Source organism: Erpetoichthys calabaricus, chromosome 9 (genome assembly GCF_900747795.2).
Source record: "Erpetoichthys calabaricus chromosome 9, fErpCal1.3, whole genome shotgun sequence".
Classification (NCBI taxonomy): domain Eukaryota; kingdom Metazoa; phylum Chordata; class Cladistia; order Polypteriformes; family Polypteridae; genus Erpetoichthys; species Erpetoichthys calabaricus.
The window spans coordinates 106397276-106413487 of NC_041402.2; the positions used below are offsets into that span (position 1 = coordinate 106397276).

General features: G+C 36.4%; 1 protein-coding gene across 1 annotated transcript in view; it reads left to right on the forward strand.

Moving 5' to 3' along the window:
* glg1a (golgi glycoprotein 1a) overlaps positions 1–15436 on the forward strand; it is a 314175-nt gene extending 298739 nt beyond the window's left edge. The window contains exons 26-27 of the mRNA XM_051931535.1: positions 5940–6046; positions 11292–15436. Coding sequence (XP_051787495.1) covers positions 5940–6046; positions 11292–11459 — 275 coding nt within the window. The 3' untranslated portion in view covers positions 11460–15436. The remainder of the gene's footprint in view (positions 1–5939; positions 6047–11291) is intronic.
* Positions 15437–16212: the final 776 nt, after the last annotated feature.

Below are 16212 nucleotides of genomic sequence, written 5' to 3' on the forward strand. Positions count from 1 at the left end.
ATATATACAGGTAAAATTCTGTTACAACAAATATCTTTACAATGAAATTTTCATTACAACGAAGTATTTTTATGGTCTTGACAGTTTCCCCATATGACACGAGTCTATAGAAATCTCATTACTACAAAATACATTCAGCAGATACTTTCATTACAACGAAGTGCCCAAAAGACCTTGAAATGCCTGAATGAACCATCCACAGAGCGATCCCCAAACAAACATTTTAATTTTTTTTTCTTTCTTCAAACTTTCCTCGTACTATGTTTTTGCTGTTTTTGTTTTCGGTGGTTTTCAGTGATACCTTTTGCTTATTGCTCGTCAACATTTGAAAAACATTGTCAACCTCCTATAGAAACGGCAGACACGAAAAAACGATAACAGTTCATAATAGAAAAAAAAACTGAAAATTTTTTGCAGCTCTCAATTGCAGCAATTGTTGGTAGTGAATTTGGAATTTCGCCATCAACACTGTCAACTTTCTTCAAAGACTGAGCAGAAAAAGAAGAAAAATGTCGGGTTGCAAACCTATTGAAGACGTCAAAAAAGCAGTTTTTATGTGGTTCAGTGATGCTCGTTCAAGAAACATTCCTATTAATGCGGCACTCATTTAAGAAAATGTGAGGTTTCTAAACTCTCTTGGGACCTCCCACAACTGGACAACATGCCGAAGAGTGTCCTGAAGTGCAATCACCTCCTCTGTGGAAAACTGTTTATCTGTTGCTAGAGAAACAGCAGGCTCACAGCTCTGCTGCGGCTCTTCACCGAAGCAAACAGAAAAGATATTGATGGGTGATGCAAAGAACTTTGTAAATGCAGGGAACCATATTACTTGGCCGCTAACCTGGCCATGACCCTGCCTGACTGCTGTGTCTGTGTATAGGAGAGTGGCAGATCACGCTACAATAAATCACCCTGCTGTTCCTGTTTCAAGTTGAATAAAGCTGATTTTTCTAAAGTATTGAGACTAAGCCTTATGTTTTGGGGTGCAAAACAGGGACTTATAGTGTGACCCTGATCTTTTATGATTTGCTTCTGTGGCGCTTCACTACAGCACTGTGAGCCTGCTGTTGCCCTGCCCCAGCAACAGACAAACAATCTTCCACAGACGCGGCAATCGCGGTTCGGGATGCACTTCAGCGTGTCGTTCCCATTAGGTGGGGAGTGGGGGGATCCAAAAAGAATTCAGAAACCTCACAATGTAAAGAAGAAAAAAAGGATGATTCGGCTTCTGATTGATAACTGTGCTGCCCACAACATGCTTCCACATTTAAATAATGCTTGCGTTAAATTACTCCCAGCCAATTGCATGGCAGTGCTTCAGCCATTGGATTTGGGCATCATTCACACCCTGAAAGTGTATTATCGCAAGGAGATGCTGAGAAAAATTCTCGTCCGCATAACTTGTAGACAGGAGGAGATTAAAATTAACACGAAAGAAGCTATTGAAATGATTGTAAACGCTCCCCAAACAACAAGAAGCAGTCTCACCATGCTTATCCTCGATGTGTTGGTGTAGTCTAGAATCCCGTGGTTTTGTGTTGCAAAGGTGAAGTTGTCAGACGTTAAGTGGCAAGCAGAAAAAGGTGTAAGTGATCTGGATCAGTGCTTTCTCCTGGCTCGTTATAGTAATACAGGATTTTTTTTTTTTCTTTTTGTTCTCCTGTATAAATAGTGAATGACCCGGATGCAGATGATGGGATTGACAGGACAAATTATCATGAGGGACCACGGTTCCACAGTCTTACCCTTTCCCCATTGTTTCCAGGGGCCTATATTTACATAGACACACAGACCATGTAAACAGGACAACGCTACAAAAGACGTCATTCAGCACAAAATACATTTACAACAATGTTAATCATGTAGCACCGCTACAGTATTTTTACTTTAAGTGTTAACATTTGTTTTAAATTAAAAAAAATAAACTTTGCAGAGTAGAAAAATGTCAGTATTTATTAATAAAATGCAAAACAGATCTCAATGAATTGGGTACATAAAATGCCAAATAAAGTAGAAATGTTTTTTGATTTTTTTTTTTGTAGTGGTTTTAAAAATACAGCCATACATGTATTTGTGTAGATATTTAAGTATTTGTAAATGACAAGTGGTATGTACACTTATTACAAAACAGTCTAGATCAGCAGTCACAATAGATTATTGGCATCTTCACAATAATACTACTGTATGTAGTGCAAATGCAAGAATAAACAGCCACTTTATTTGTTCGTGTACACATCTGTAGTCATATCATCACATACAGTGCATCCGGAAAGTATTCACAGCGCATCACTTTTTCCACATTTTGTTATGTTACAGCCTTATTCCAAAATGGATTAAATTCATTTTTTTCCTCAGAATTCTACACACAACACCCCATAATGACAACGTGAAAAAAGATACTTGAGATTTTTGCAAATTTATTAAAAATAAAAAAATTGAGAAAGCACATGTACATAAGTATTCACAACCTTTGCCATGAAGCTCAAAATTGAGGTCAGGTGCATCCTGTTTCCCCTGATCATCCTTGAAATGTTTCTGCAGCTTAATTGGAGTCCACCTGTCTATATAAGGTCCCACAGTTGACAGTTCATGTCAGAGCACAAACCAAGCATGAAGTTAAAGGAATTGTCTGTAGACCTCCGAGACAGGATTGGGGAAGGTTACAGAAAAATTTCTGCTGCTTTGAAGGTCCCAATGAGCACTGTGGCCTCCATCATCCATAAGTGGAAGAAGTTCGAAACCACCAGGACTCTTCCTAGAGCCTGTCGGCCATCTAAACTGAGCGATCGGGAGAGAAGGGCCTTAGTCAGGGAGGTGACCAAGAACCCAATGGTCACTCTGTCAGAGCTCCAGATGTCCTCTGTGGAGAGAGGAGAACCTTCCAGAAGGACAACCATCTCGCAGCAATCCACCAGTCAGGCCTGTATGGTAGAGTGGCCAGACAGCAGCCATTCCTTAGTAAAAGGCACATGGCAGCCCGCCTGGAGGTTGCCAAAAGGCACCTGAAGGACTCTCACACCATGAGAAAGAAAATTCTCTGGTCTGATGAGACAAAGATTGAACTCTTTGGTGTGAATGCCAGGCGTCACATTTGGAGGAACCCAGGCACCGCTCATCACCAGGCCAATACCATCCCTACAGTGAAGCATGGTGGTGGCAGCATCATGCTGTGGGGATGTTTTTCAGCGGCAGGGACTGGGAGACTAGTCAGGATAAAGGGAAAGATGACTGCAGCAATGTACAGAGACATCCTGGATGAAAACCTGCTCCAGAGCGCTCTTGACCTCAGACTGGGGTGACAGTTCATCTTTCAGCAGGACAACGACCCTAAGCACACAGCCAAGGAATCAAAGGAGTGGCTTCAGGACAACTCTATGAATGTCCTTGAGTGGCCCAGCCAGAGCCCAGACTTGAATCCGTTTGAACATCTCTGGAGAGATCTTAAAATGGCTGAGCACTGACGCTTCCCATACAACCTGATGGAGCTCGAGAGGTGTTGCAAAGAGGAATGGGCGAAACTGGCCAAGGATAGGTGTGCCAAGCTTGTGGCATCATATTCAAAAAGACTTGAGGCTGTAATTGCTGCCAAAGGTGCATCGACAAAGTATTGAGCAAAGACTGTAAATACTTATGTACATGTGATTTCTCAGTTTTTTTATTTTTAGTAAATTTGCAAAAACCTCAAGTAAACTTTTTTCACGTTGCCATTATGGGGTGTTGTGTGTAGAATTCTGAGGAAAAAAATGAATTTAATCCATTTTGGAATAAGGCTGTAACATAACAAAATGTGGAAAAAGTGATGCACTGTGAATACTTTCCGGATGCACTGTATGTATCTGATGCAATATGTGCATTTGTGATTCAATTTGTGCACTAGGCTGCATTTAAATATAGCTGTTCTCAAATATTTTTTCCCCTCCTAAAAAGCACATCATTAACAACTAAGTACTATGCTGCATCAGTCCTTCACAAATAAAGCTAACCTTTTATTGTCACATTTGCATACATTGTTGTGTTTCTGAAAATGCTGAGAGTGAGCTGCCTTCCAGTAATGTGCTCATCAATCATATTGATAGCAATAGCAACATGAGAGAGGCAGGCAGTGGCGTATTGGTTAAGGTTTTGGACTTCATCATGAGGTTGTGGGTTCAAATCCAACAGCTGACACAGTTGTATCTCAGATATTGTAAGTTGCCCTGGATAAAGGTGTCAGCCTTAATAAGTAAATGTAAATTTTTTTTTTGTTTTTGGGGGGAAAAAAAATCATCAATCACATTTTGTAAGTAGAATTTGTTGTTCAGCATTTTTGAAAATTTCTAAGGAAATAATTAAAACATTTAATTTAAGATCAATACCAATTGACTTTGGCCATGGTGTTTCTAGTGTTAATGTATAGACATTTTTAAGAGATATATGAACATGAATGTATTACTGTTCATTTTTTTCCTTTTTAATATGTGTATATGCTTTTCACGAGGCAGTCTGTTTTATAAGTCATATTTTGTAAAACTTACTAATAAAAGTCTGAATTTAGAAAGCAAACAACACATTTAATTCTGCCATAATTTCCAAGAAAGTAAACATGTGCTTGTTTTATTTGAGTTTATTATTCGATGGGCTACCTTTTAAATTTTATAGTGCAGCCATTCTCAGGATTTCATTCCGAACCATTTTCTTCTTTTAATTGGACTCCTACATTAATTAAGCAAGCTGTTTCTTTTTTTTTTTTTTTTTTTTTTTTAATCGGTCCAGAATTTACAGACTGATTATGCTAAATGTTTACTGAACAAAGTAGGAATTTAGTTGCATATGAATTCTTTTTTTCTTTTAGTATTTTGTTGTTCTTAATCTGATTTTTCATGTCAATAATTACTCATAAGTGCACACAAGTGGATAATACTAAAATATCCTCCTTTAAGGAGCCAGTGTCATTTGTCCAGGTCTCTGCTGTGCTTTGTCAGTATTCAAATACAATTAAGAGGACAAAATCCACTAAGGAGGTGAATTAGAAAGAAAATGACAGAGTTTAAGAATCTAAAAGTCTGGCAAACAAATATTTCTTCATTTCTTATAAATATTAATATCTCTTCTCAATGCAGAATAAGACGATAAATATAAAGAATGGCTTGCAGCCATTGAGAGATCAAATGATTTGTAAGGGACTCAGAAATGCACAATTTCTTACTATAAAAAAAATGTTGGATGTTCATAACTTTTTTTGTAAGAAGGCCAGTAATACACATATTACACACATATTTATAGATGGAATGCATTTTAGTGATCTTAAGTCCACTGTCTTTGTTACAAATTTATTTTTCAGAAAGGTATACGTAGAATTTTATTACACAGTATTTTGTTTTTAAACTTTTTGTTTTCGTAATCAAATAAACTGGACCAGCTATATGTCTTATACAATCCGTTTTTCCAAGAGGAAAGTTATAGACTAATTTAGCAATGTTATATTTTCAATGGGCAACACAGTGATAGCAGTATTGCTTCACTGTAAGGAAACCAGGGTTTGTGCCCTAGGTCCTCCCTGCCTGGAGTTTGTTTGTTGTTCTCGTTTCTGCTTGAGTTTTCTCTGGGTGTTCCGGTTTTTTAACACTCCAGAGGCATGCAGTTATTGGATTGGCAACACTAAATTAGCCCTAGTATGCATGTGGTGTGTTTGTGCACATTTATTCATCCTGTAATGGACTGATGCCCTGTCCAGGGATTATTCCTACCTTGTGTACTGTGCTTGCTGAGATGGGTTCCAGTCCCCCACATCCCTGCTCAGGATTACGCAGTGTTAGAAAATAGTATGGTTCAGTTTCAATTTTCTCTAGTCCTTTTGATCTTTAATTCTGCTCTGAAATGTTTAAACATATCCTTAAGAAATCATTTAAGTTTAAGTAATTTTTTTAAAATTTTACTTAATCAAATACTTCTCCCTTCAGAGATGTCTTGTCTAATGGAAGCACTAGAAGATAAACGGGTTCGTTTGCAACCAGAGTGCAAGAAGAGATTACAGGACCGCATTGAGATGTGGAGCTATGCAGCCAGGGTAATGTATTTATGTGCAATAATAGCTGATAGTGGGTGAACTTTTTTTTTTTTTTTTTTGTTGTTGCAAGCCAGCTTCAGAGTTTTCTTTTATTTCTGACATTGTGCTTTAGACACAGTAGCTAGGTGGACAGTATCTGTATTAAACTAAGTTTATATGGCTTTTGAATAAATTATATTACAATTTTTGAGCAGAAAAAAAAAGTTGTTTTTTTTGTTGTTTTTTTTAATCATAAATTGGTTTAGGATATCATGGTGTGGTATATGATGGCAGTGCTGCAGAGAACAGTAAGAGGCCCAAGGGAGACCATATTAAAAGCATAAATTCCTGCAGGATGGTCATAATACTAAAAAAAAAATACCTGCTTTTTGTAAAGGTACCCTAATGGTTATAAAAAGTCTGTACCAATGTAGGAGCTAATTAGAATGTAGTGTGCCAGAAGTAATCCTAGGTTTTATAATAGTGTATCTTTACTGAGCTAGGTAAAATGTTAAAATGCTTTTGCACAGGTGATTTTAAAACTGCACAAGGAAAGTCATACTTGGTTAATCATTTTTCCATTGTTGATGAAGGAAATAATCTGTGATGGGTGTTTCAAAGTTCAAGCAGACAGCAGGTATAACCTTGGCAAACAGTTTGTTAATCCCATTAAGATTTTTGCAAAGAATAATTTTGGTAATGTACCAGTTATACAGAAGTGACCCCAAGAGAACTGCGTAGGGGAATATACAGGGTAGATGTCTTTAGCACTAATAATAATGTAATTACTATGTTAAATGCAAGAAAGAACAGTTGCTCTCTTCTTTTATGTAATGTAGAGCTTGTATCAGACAAATATTTTAACGTAATGTGTTCAGTCTAGCAAGACAAATAAAAATGTACACCTCAATGGTGACATGTACTCCGGAATCTTAAATACTGTGGGTTCACAGTGTCTCCATGACCCATCAAGGCCAGAGGTAGGTTGCTGCTGTGGAAACCTTTTAGTTATTCTCTCCTTCTCTGCATTTATATATAATTTCTTAGTAAGTTGTTTTTCTATAAATGTAGTATCGTATATACTTGCAGATAAGTCAGGACCTGATTTTACTGTATAATTTCTGGTATTCTGTCGGTCCTATAAGTCGAATGCGGAAAACTCACGCTATTGGTCCAAGAGATATGATATGCTAATGGCCACCTAAGAGAGTAACCACGGAGCACACAGCCTCCCCCCCCAATGTGGGTGCGGCAATGCGCTGTATCAGCACATGCTCCTAACCCCTCCCTCTCTCTCTCTCTCTCTCTCTCGTGCCTACGTAATACCTGAACTATTCCAAAGCAACGTTTGCACTGATTTGTTTTTTGTATCTCACACCCTCATACACCTTTATCGCAAGAGCATCCCTTATCTATGATGGTGCATTTGATCAGAAGAATATATGAAGCTGGATTTAAATTATAGGTCATTGAAGTAGCGAAAGAAATTGGTAACTGCCCTGCTGCAACAAAATTCGATGTGCCCGAGAAACTGATGCGAGATTGAAGGAAGGAAGGAAGATGTTTAAAATAGAAAAAAAAATCAAGTGTTGCATTTTTGAATGGGCGTATAAGTCGGGGTCTGATTTTATGATCGATTTTTCGGGTTTCAAGACCAGACTTATACATTGAGTATATACGGTAATTCTAGCATCATAAAAGGGAGTAGCTATTTTTGGTTCCACATCCAAGGTTAAATGCCGTTCTCCCAATTCTATTGAAGTAGAGTCAACACAATCCAGAACCTATTTGATTGTGGAATTGGCATGGAAGTTTGCTCCAGTAAAAGGTTATGCTCGCCTATGGCAGTTACCTGTGCTTTTTAGTATTTTGCCACAGATCGGTTCAAGGTTGTAACAGAGTCCTGTTGCTCTGTGTTTGGGTATTTTTTTATATTTTGTTTTTGTAATCATATGTTTATTAAGTAACAACAACTAAGTGCAGATGTAAATGACAGTTAACCTAACAAAACATTATTTATTAAATTATATAAAATGAAAAAAAAAAATCTCCCAAATGATTAACACGTCCACTTAATGCCATACATGATAAAACATGTATCGAAGGATAAACTGAAGTTTGAAAATGATTAGGGAGTTACAGACTAGGGAGGAATAGCAAAACTGTGCCTCAGAGACTGAAACATACAAGACTAGTATCATTTTAAAAAGTATCCACTTGGATAGAGATGCCTCTTTCTGACCATGCTGGAAAAAACTATGGGTTTCCCATCAATACACAAGGCAGGGTTTCAGTTGCCAATATTATTGTAAGCACTGATCTAATGACTTATTTTATACCACTTACCCACCAGATAAGTAATAATTTGGCCAACATGTAATGAATGAGATTTTAGCTTTATTGGAGCAAATAGTTATTTTAGGATGGTAATTTTATTGTTGGTAGAAAGCCAGGGGATAGAATTGTGGGATTGGGAGAACAAGTTCAGGTCATAGAACAAATGTCCCATGATAGCACTCCATGTCTGGAAGATATATTCCACCTCCAGTTCTTTCTGTAATTAGGATGGATACAGAAAATATTATTAGACCGGTATTTGATAGGATGGGAACATGGCATTAGAGCACTGATATATTTAAGATTGGAATTAATGGTTACTTTAAAAGTAGCCGTTCTGTAACAAAATGGTAACTGGAGAGAGGAACAGTTAATGACGGATTCTTTAACACTAGAATTACCAGAGCCTACGAAAAAAACTCATAAACCCTTAAATCCCTCTGCACCTCTCCATCAGCGTATTTTGTCTTGTCAATGTGTCGATAAGCAGCCTGCTATACCATCGCCCCCACCGCCACAGAAAAGGCAAGAAGTTCTCCCACTTCAAGCCTTAACTGGGAGTGCGCTACCTAGAGTTGTATATGGTAAATAATTTCATGTGTGTTCCATGTTTGCAACAATCTATGTAAACACATTGTTAAAACAAACATTTTTCATGTTTTAGTAATAAATAACAATGTAGACATGAACTGTATAATGTAGTTTTTGTGAAAGTGTTTATTTGATATTTGGCCATCAGCTTTCACGCAAGTGCAATACGACAGCTTCCGTGGAGCAGCAGTAAGAACTGCGGAGTTATAATCCAGAGGTCGTGAGTTTGAAACCAGGTCCCCTGCAGATTTACCTTTTTGATTAGTGAGCCGCTTTTATTGTTAATATTATACAATAAAAACATACATTTGATTTGTGTCTGTAACAGTTGGTGTAAATTTATAGTACTTGTAAAAGTTAGCACTTATTTTATACAACACCCACCCCCCCACCCCAGATCTGATGCAGTTACTTTTTATCTGAAACTGGAAAAAACTGTAGATGTGATGTCTGTTTTTTTGCCAGTGCGGCTTTGACACCATGGACCATAAGGTGTCTACTAATTCAACATAAGCATGAACACTCAATAAAACTGAATAGAAAAAAATTCAAGTAACAGTGAGATACGAAGAAGGCAAATTCACCAGTATTTGTTTGTTTTATCCCCCCAGATCAGAGAACTTCCAGTTCCATTGTTTCAAAACATCACTCACATTTACAGTTATTCCCAGTTTCAGATAAAAACAAACGACGTCAAATTGGAGTGGGGGGTTGCATCGTAATCATGACTGAGAGAATAAAAGTAAGAAAAAAAATGGTAACTTTTACAAGTTACAAGTACTATAAATTTACACCGGCTGTTACAGACACAAATCAAATGTATGTTTTTATTGTATAATATTAACAATAACAGCAGCTCACTACTCAAAATGGGGAGCTGGTTTCGAACTCGCGACCTCTAGAATTGTAACTCAGCAGTTCTTACTGCTGCACCACAGAAGTTGTCGTATTGCACTTTGTACCTTTTGTGAAAGTGTTTATTTGATATTTGGCCATCAGCCTTCACACATTATACAGTTCATATCTACATTTTGGCATTTATTACTAAAATATGAAAAACACACATGAAAATATTTACTCTATACAACTTAGCTCACTCCCAGATAATCAAGCCTTAAACAGGGAGAACTTCTTGCCCATTCTGCGGCGGCGTGGTGTGATGGTATAGCAGAATGCTTGGGCTTATCGACACATTTACAAGACCAAAGACGCTGATGGAGAAGTGTGAAGGGATTTAATGTGGGCTGGGTTTATGAGTTTTTCATTGGCTTTGGTAATTCTAGTGTTAATACCTTTTATATATGTAAGAATAATTGGACCATGTTCTTTATTGTATTGATGAAAAAATTTAATAGAATCAGCCACTGGAATGGGTGATGAGATGGTGCATTGATTGTAAATGAGAGTTTAGCGGCAGGAGAGCAGATTTATTTATTTATTTATAATAATAAATATAGTAAATTACCTTAATAAAGTAAGATGTCATCAGCATGAAATAGTTCTTTTTGAAGAAAACCATTAACTAAAACTGAATTGATTAATTTGTAGGTATGGAAGGTTATTCCAGAGTAAGGTTAACCAGCTGTGGTAATAGAGGCTGCCTCATGGGCAAAAAGTAGAACTGCAGAATTGTTGGAGGAAGAAGAATACAAGAACTTGACCTGTTTTAGAACCATTCACCAAAACCATCATGTGTCATAAAAAACCTTTCACTAAGGCAACAAGATGATAATTGGTACCATCTGCTGAGTCTTTGCCCTGTTTCATTGATCAGGGCTGACTAGATTGTATGATTTACAGTAATTTAGTAGAGGAGAGAGAATGATATAGATAGATAGATAGATAGATAGATATGGCAGTGTCAAGTCCTTCCAGAAATGTTGAAACCTTCAGGTGATAATCTGTCCAGCCCTGGCAAGCAGCATGAATTCAGTGAACCTGGAGACATCATGCTACTTAGATGTGGCTGGTGCATCATTGATTTGTATTTCTGATTAATTCAGATGATCCTCCACTATCTTGTTAGATTTTACTTTTTCAATTAACAGTGTACATTAAATGATAGTGTTTGGACATACTTCTGTCACAGTACTGTGTGTATATCAATTTATGAACTCTTTAACCTTAATAGAAATAAGAAATTCTGTGATATTTTTTGGTAAAGAATTCTTGGTTCCAGCAGTTTTTGTTTCAAGTTTGTATACAGTACATCATTCTTTCGTGTAATAAGATTTAGAAAATGAAAATGAAACTTGGCTGTAATAATAGTCTACTATAATTTTTTGATCGTTAAATCATATTTGCATTTAAACAAAGTCATTCTGCGTTTCTCCGGCAGGTAGCACCAGCAGAGGGGTTTGCTGACCTGGCTATGCAAGTGGTGATGTCTCCCTCAAAGAACTACATACTGTCAATGATGGCACTTTGTGTTTGTATGCTGTTCCTGGTTGGAATTCTTTGTGGCCGTATAACCAAGCGTGTAACACGTGAGCTTAAGGACAGGTAGAACTACCTTGATTGTATGTACCCCAGTTTTTCCTCTGTCTATTCCTGCCTTTTTCCAACCACTGCTCTCATCATTCTGTCATGTCTTGGACCTGTACAGCCAAGCTCTGGGGAACACCTTGCAGCTAAATTCCTTCAGTGCCACTCTTCTCCAGCTGAAGCTTCAGCAGTGATTCCACCTGTCTTACAGTCAAGCCTGAGTTTGACAAGGCAGGTTGTTCCCCTCCTGCCAGCTAAGAGACTTGTTCAGTTACTTTTAGTCGTGTTTATCCACTGTGTATATCTGCCATCCTTCAATCAAATGGACCTTAACATGAGGGCTCAAGGAGTTCTTGATGTAAAGACGAATCATTCAGAATTCTCTGTCACTTTTGCTTCTGCATGTTTTATTTTCTTATGCAATTTTTTGGGAATGGGGGAGGGATGATTTTGGGTTTGGTCTGGTGCTGGTGAGTAGCACTAATGCTCTTTAACATCTAACCACTTCCTATTTTTGCGGTGCCATTTTTTTTTCCATGTTGGTATTGCACTTCATTGGGAATGGGCGGCAGGGTTTTTCAGAAGAGAGGGGCTCTTGGCACAGATGGAAAAGATGTATATTTTTACTTGGACAGAACTATTGATTTCCTGTATGCTGGCTTTAAAGTTTATTGACTGTTTTAATATTTTAGGATACAAATTGAAGGTTATTTGCACACATTTTTTTTTTTTGGTTGGGGTGGGCAAGGTTTGGGGGATTGTTAAATATTGGTCAGTCCTCAGCAAGACTTCCAGCTTTTGAAATGTGACTGTTTTGAGCCTTTGAGCCTAGAAAATTATTTCAGATTATTGAATGGCTACAGCTGGAGGTCTAGCAGACTGCTGTAAAATAAAAATTGAATGGATCTTCTCTTACATGTAACCATATCAAAATTTTTGTTGCCTTGGAGTGCAGTATTCCAAATCATGAAGATTCTGCCTTTTACAGTTTTTAGAGTCATGTTTACTTCTCCTGTATCTGTAAGTTGGATACATTTTGCATCAGCCACCTTTTTGCAAAAAACAATATGAATCTTGCAAGTTTCCTCCTGCCATGTGAAGAAGTTGTATGTCCTCTTCCCATCTTTAGCATTTTGCTGGTCTTTACAAAGGATTCACCTATTTAACTGCATTCTGAGGCTGATGAATACATTTTCTATCTTTTGTCCTAAAGAAGGCTGAATACCCTAAAGTGAGTATTGATTTAGAGTTATTGTTCTTTTAGAAGAAATCAAGGTTCTTTTTTTTGCTCTGTGTTCAATTAATTTGAAAGAGCAACTGTTGGAAGTGTACTTTCCAAAAGGTAGTTTGTATTTTTTTTATTTAACTCGTCTCACTTTCATTTTGGCCAAATATAACTATTTATTAAAATAAATCAGTAAAGCCTTTCTTTTTGGTTTTCCTCTGGTTTCCTTCCTTTTATCTGTGGTTTTCCTCTGTACAGAAGTGTTTTAGTATGGGACAATCTTAAAATTTGCCATTCAGACAATATGGTACTGCACAAGAAGCTGAGACTGTTTTCAATACTTGCTTTTTTTTTCTGTGCGAGTGTGCTTGTCATCTATCCTCTTGTTCAAACAGGCTTTTTGTAGGAAATGTTGAGTTCTTTCCTCTACAACATTCTATGGGTTGATAGCTAACTGATTGGCTCATTTGTACTCCCAGTTTGTTCCTGCCTTAGGTGCATTGTTGCCAGAAAGTCTCTGTGTCAATACTGCCTTGCACTCAGAAAATTAGATTCAGGAAAGGAATGGATTGGTGGATGGAGATTCTTTCAATGTGGCAGAGGTTCGTTTGAGGAGCCTAAATAAATTAATTGGTAGAGGTGAGACCAGATAGTTTAATGTAAATGGTTAAACTCTGTAATACCAGATGTCACTGCATATTCTAGCTGTGCAGAAGCAGTTGAAAAGATGAAGCCATAAATGTTGGTACTAGTAGTTAATTTAGGGTCTGCATTCTTTTACAGAATATGTGATCTTTTGAATTATGCATCTTCTATATATGCATTTATTAAGTTGAACACTCCCCTAACCCAACCCCCCCCTTTTTTTTCTCATCTTTAGTCTGTCTTAATATGTGGTTGTGTGTGTTTGGGTATGTGTGGTCTTTGATTGACAGGTGCCATGTCCAGGGTTGGTTCCTACTTTGCAGTCAGTGCTGCCAGGATAGGCTTCAGCCCACCATGACCCTAAAATTGGATTACAAAGATTAAAGATTTAATGAATTTAAAGTTTTTTTCTGTTCATATGTTTTAATCAGTAGAATATAAGAGACACTGTTTATTTTATTTGTTTATGTGATTTGTGAGTTATTAATATAAAAACTTTGCAGGTTTAGTAACAATTTACCATTTGCCTTCAATATATTGTTTAATTTTGAAGAAAAGAAGACTGGAATGACTACAGGCAAGATGTTTTGCCCAGCTTTTACTCTGATATGTTAATTGTTTTGCCTGGTCAGCAACTTGAAGCTCTGAAAGCAAACATGAAAGCATGCTAATAAGGCTATATCTAAAAACATAAATTTTTAAAAGTGATACTTGTATATTGAAGTGTAAATAACTGACAGTGGTCCCTCAATCTCAGAGGCCATTAAAAACACTGAAAGTGTCCTGTTTTCTGGCTCTGACTGTAAATGAAGCCTATTGGTCTTAAATTTAGCTATACTACTACTTAGTTTCTCAGATTACATTGTTGACTTTGGACATTTTTACAAGCTGAATAATCCTTGCAAAAGTAAAACAAAAACACTTGTACTGGCTTTGTTTGTAGGCTCATGCTGTACTCTTAATTTTGCATAAAATTAAAATGTGTGTATTTATAGATTATACATGATTCAAAATGTCCAGATTTTCTAGAACAAAATAAATAACCATAATTTTAGTTATAGTTGCATGTTAAATTTGTGAGATCCCATTTTGAATTTTGATTTTAGTTTTTTTTTTTTTTTTTTGCCAGTAAAATGTTTCATTTCATTGTTTTCTCTTCCAAAAATGTGTTTTCTTGTACTGAGGAACACTAATTTGTCACACTGGTGAAATTGGTATTCTTAATGTGATTAGCTAAAGCAGCTGAGCTGATAATTGACTGTTTATTAAAGGAATTTGCTCTGGGAGCAGTTTGGGAAATAATATTAAAGCATGTATTTCTACTTTTAATTTGAAATTCACTGGTGTACCAAGCAGTGTACATTTAACATATGATACCCTTATCTAATTATGAGATTTAAAAAATAATTTGTTTATACCACCATGAGTACTGAGTAAATGTAAAATGGGGCAAGTATTTTGTTTCAGTATTGTCAGAAAAGAGAGCAGGTAAGAAAATGTTGGTTAATACTGATTAAACATGTAGACTTGTGGATGCTGTAATGCCCATACTGCAATAAATAGTAATGAAAAACGTAAGTATATTTGCATTTAAAAAGAGTAGAAAATGGAAGAATGTTGGGTATATTATGATGAGAGTTAGGCCTCACCAATATGTTTGCAACAATTGTGCCAGTTAATTTTGCAGTGTTTTAGAACTGTCTTTTAATAATCTAGAAGCCAACAGCCCTTTCATAATGGAGTTAGTGTGAACTTGAACTATAAAATAAGCATTGTCTGCAACTGGGGAATTTTGAAGATGAATGAGTAATTTTTTATCTAGTAATACAACACAACCAAACTTTTTTTTTCATTTTGTGCATCTCCAGTCATCAGTTGCTAGGTTAAAAAGGCCTATCAGATGTTCTTGAAACCAGTAGCTTATATTTGTCAGTAAAGAGTGAAATTTCCTTAAATAAAGCATTGGTTTTGTACAACTTCTTTCATGTATAAAACATGAATATACCAATTTTGTTCTACTGACTCTGCCATGTAACTGAGATATAACGAAGAGTAATATCTTGCACATTTTTTGATTTCTGTACAGATAAAATTGGACAATTTATTAATAAAAAGTCTGCAGGTTTTTACATTTGAGTGTTTGTTTGTCCTTGATTATGCACTTTATTTTGCAAAGTGATTAACATTTTTTGCATGAACTTATAATTTAATTTTGGAGTTTTAAGTTGCCACTCAGACTACTTGATTGGTCTCTCGGAATATAACTATTGGACCCTTTGTACATAGGGATTAACTCCTGGCAGTATCACAGTGGTAGTGTTTTACTTTAAGTAAAACCCTAAAAGTATCTTAATTTTGAAGTTATGCTCTTTCTGCAGAATTAAAATTTTACAAAATATATTTTCCTTTGTTACTTGTAGATGTACCTTTTTCAAAATGTTATAAGTGTTTTCCACAGAATTCTTGGTTTATTTTTTTTTTATAGGAAACAGGCTAGAAAAACACAAACACATCTGTGACTGGACTGTTTGTTTTCATTTTCCCAGCAAGAAGATGTACCCAACCGACCTATGTTAAATTTGACCTAAATTAATTTTCCAATTAAGTTATTTTTTTAATATTTTCCCTGTGTAGTTTGTAATGATGGCCAGGAAAGTTTTTAGTCTCCTCTTCCCATGGAGTATGTATAAGGAATTTTTCTGATAGAATGGGAGCCTCTGGTGACCAGCACTCAACAGCATCAAACAATATTAAAAGCATCCATGGAAAAAATCTCCTGTTACTCATATTGCATAAATCCACATGTCAAGTCATTCAGTAATGTGCTTGCAATGTGCAAGACATGCAAAGGTTTGGTAAGCATTTCTCATTCTGGGAAGAAGTTAAGACATATAAAGAATATTTG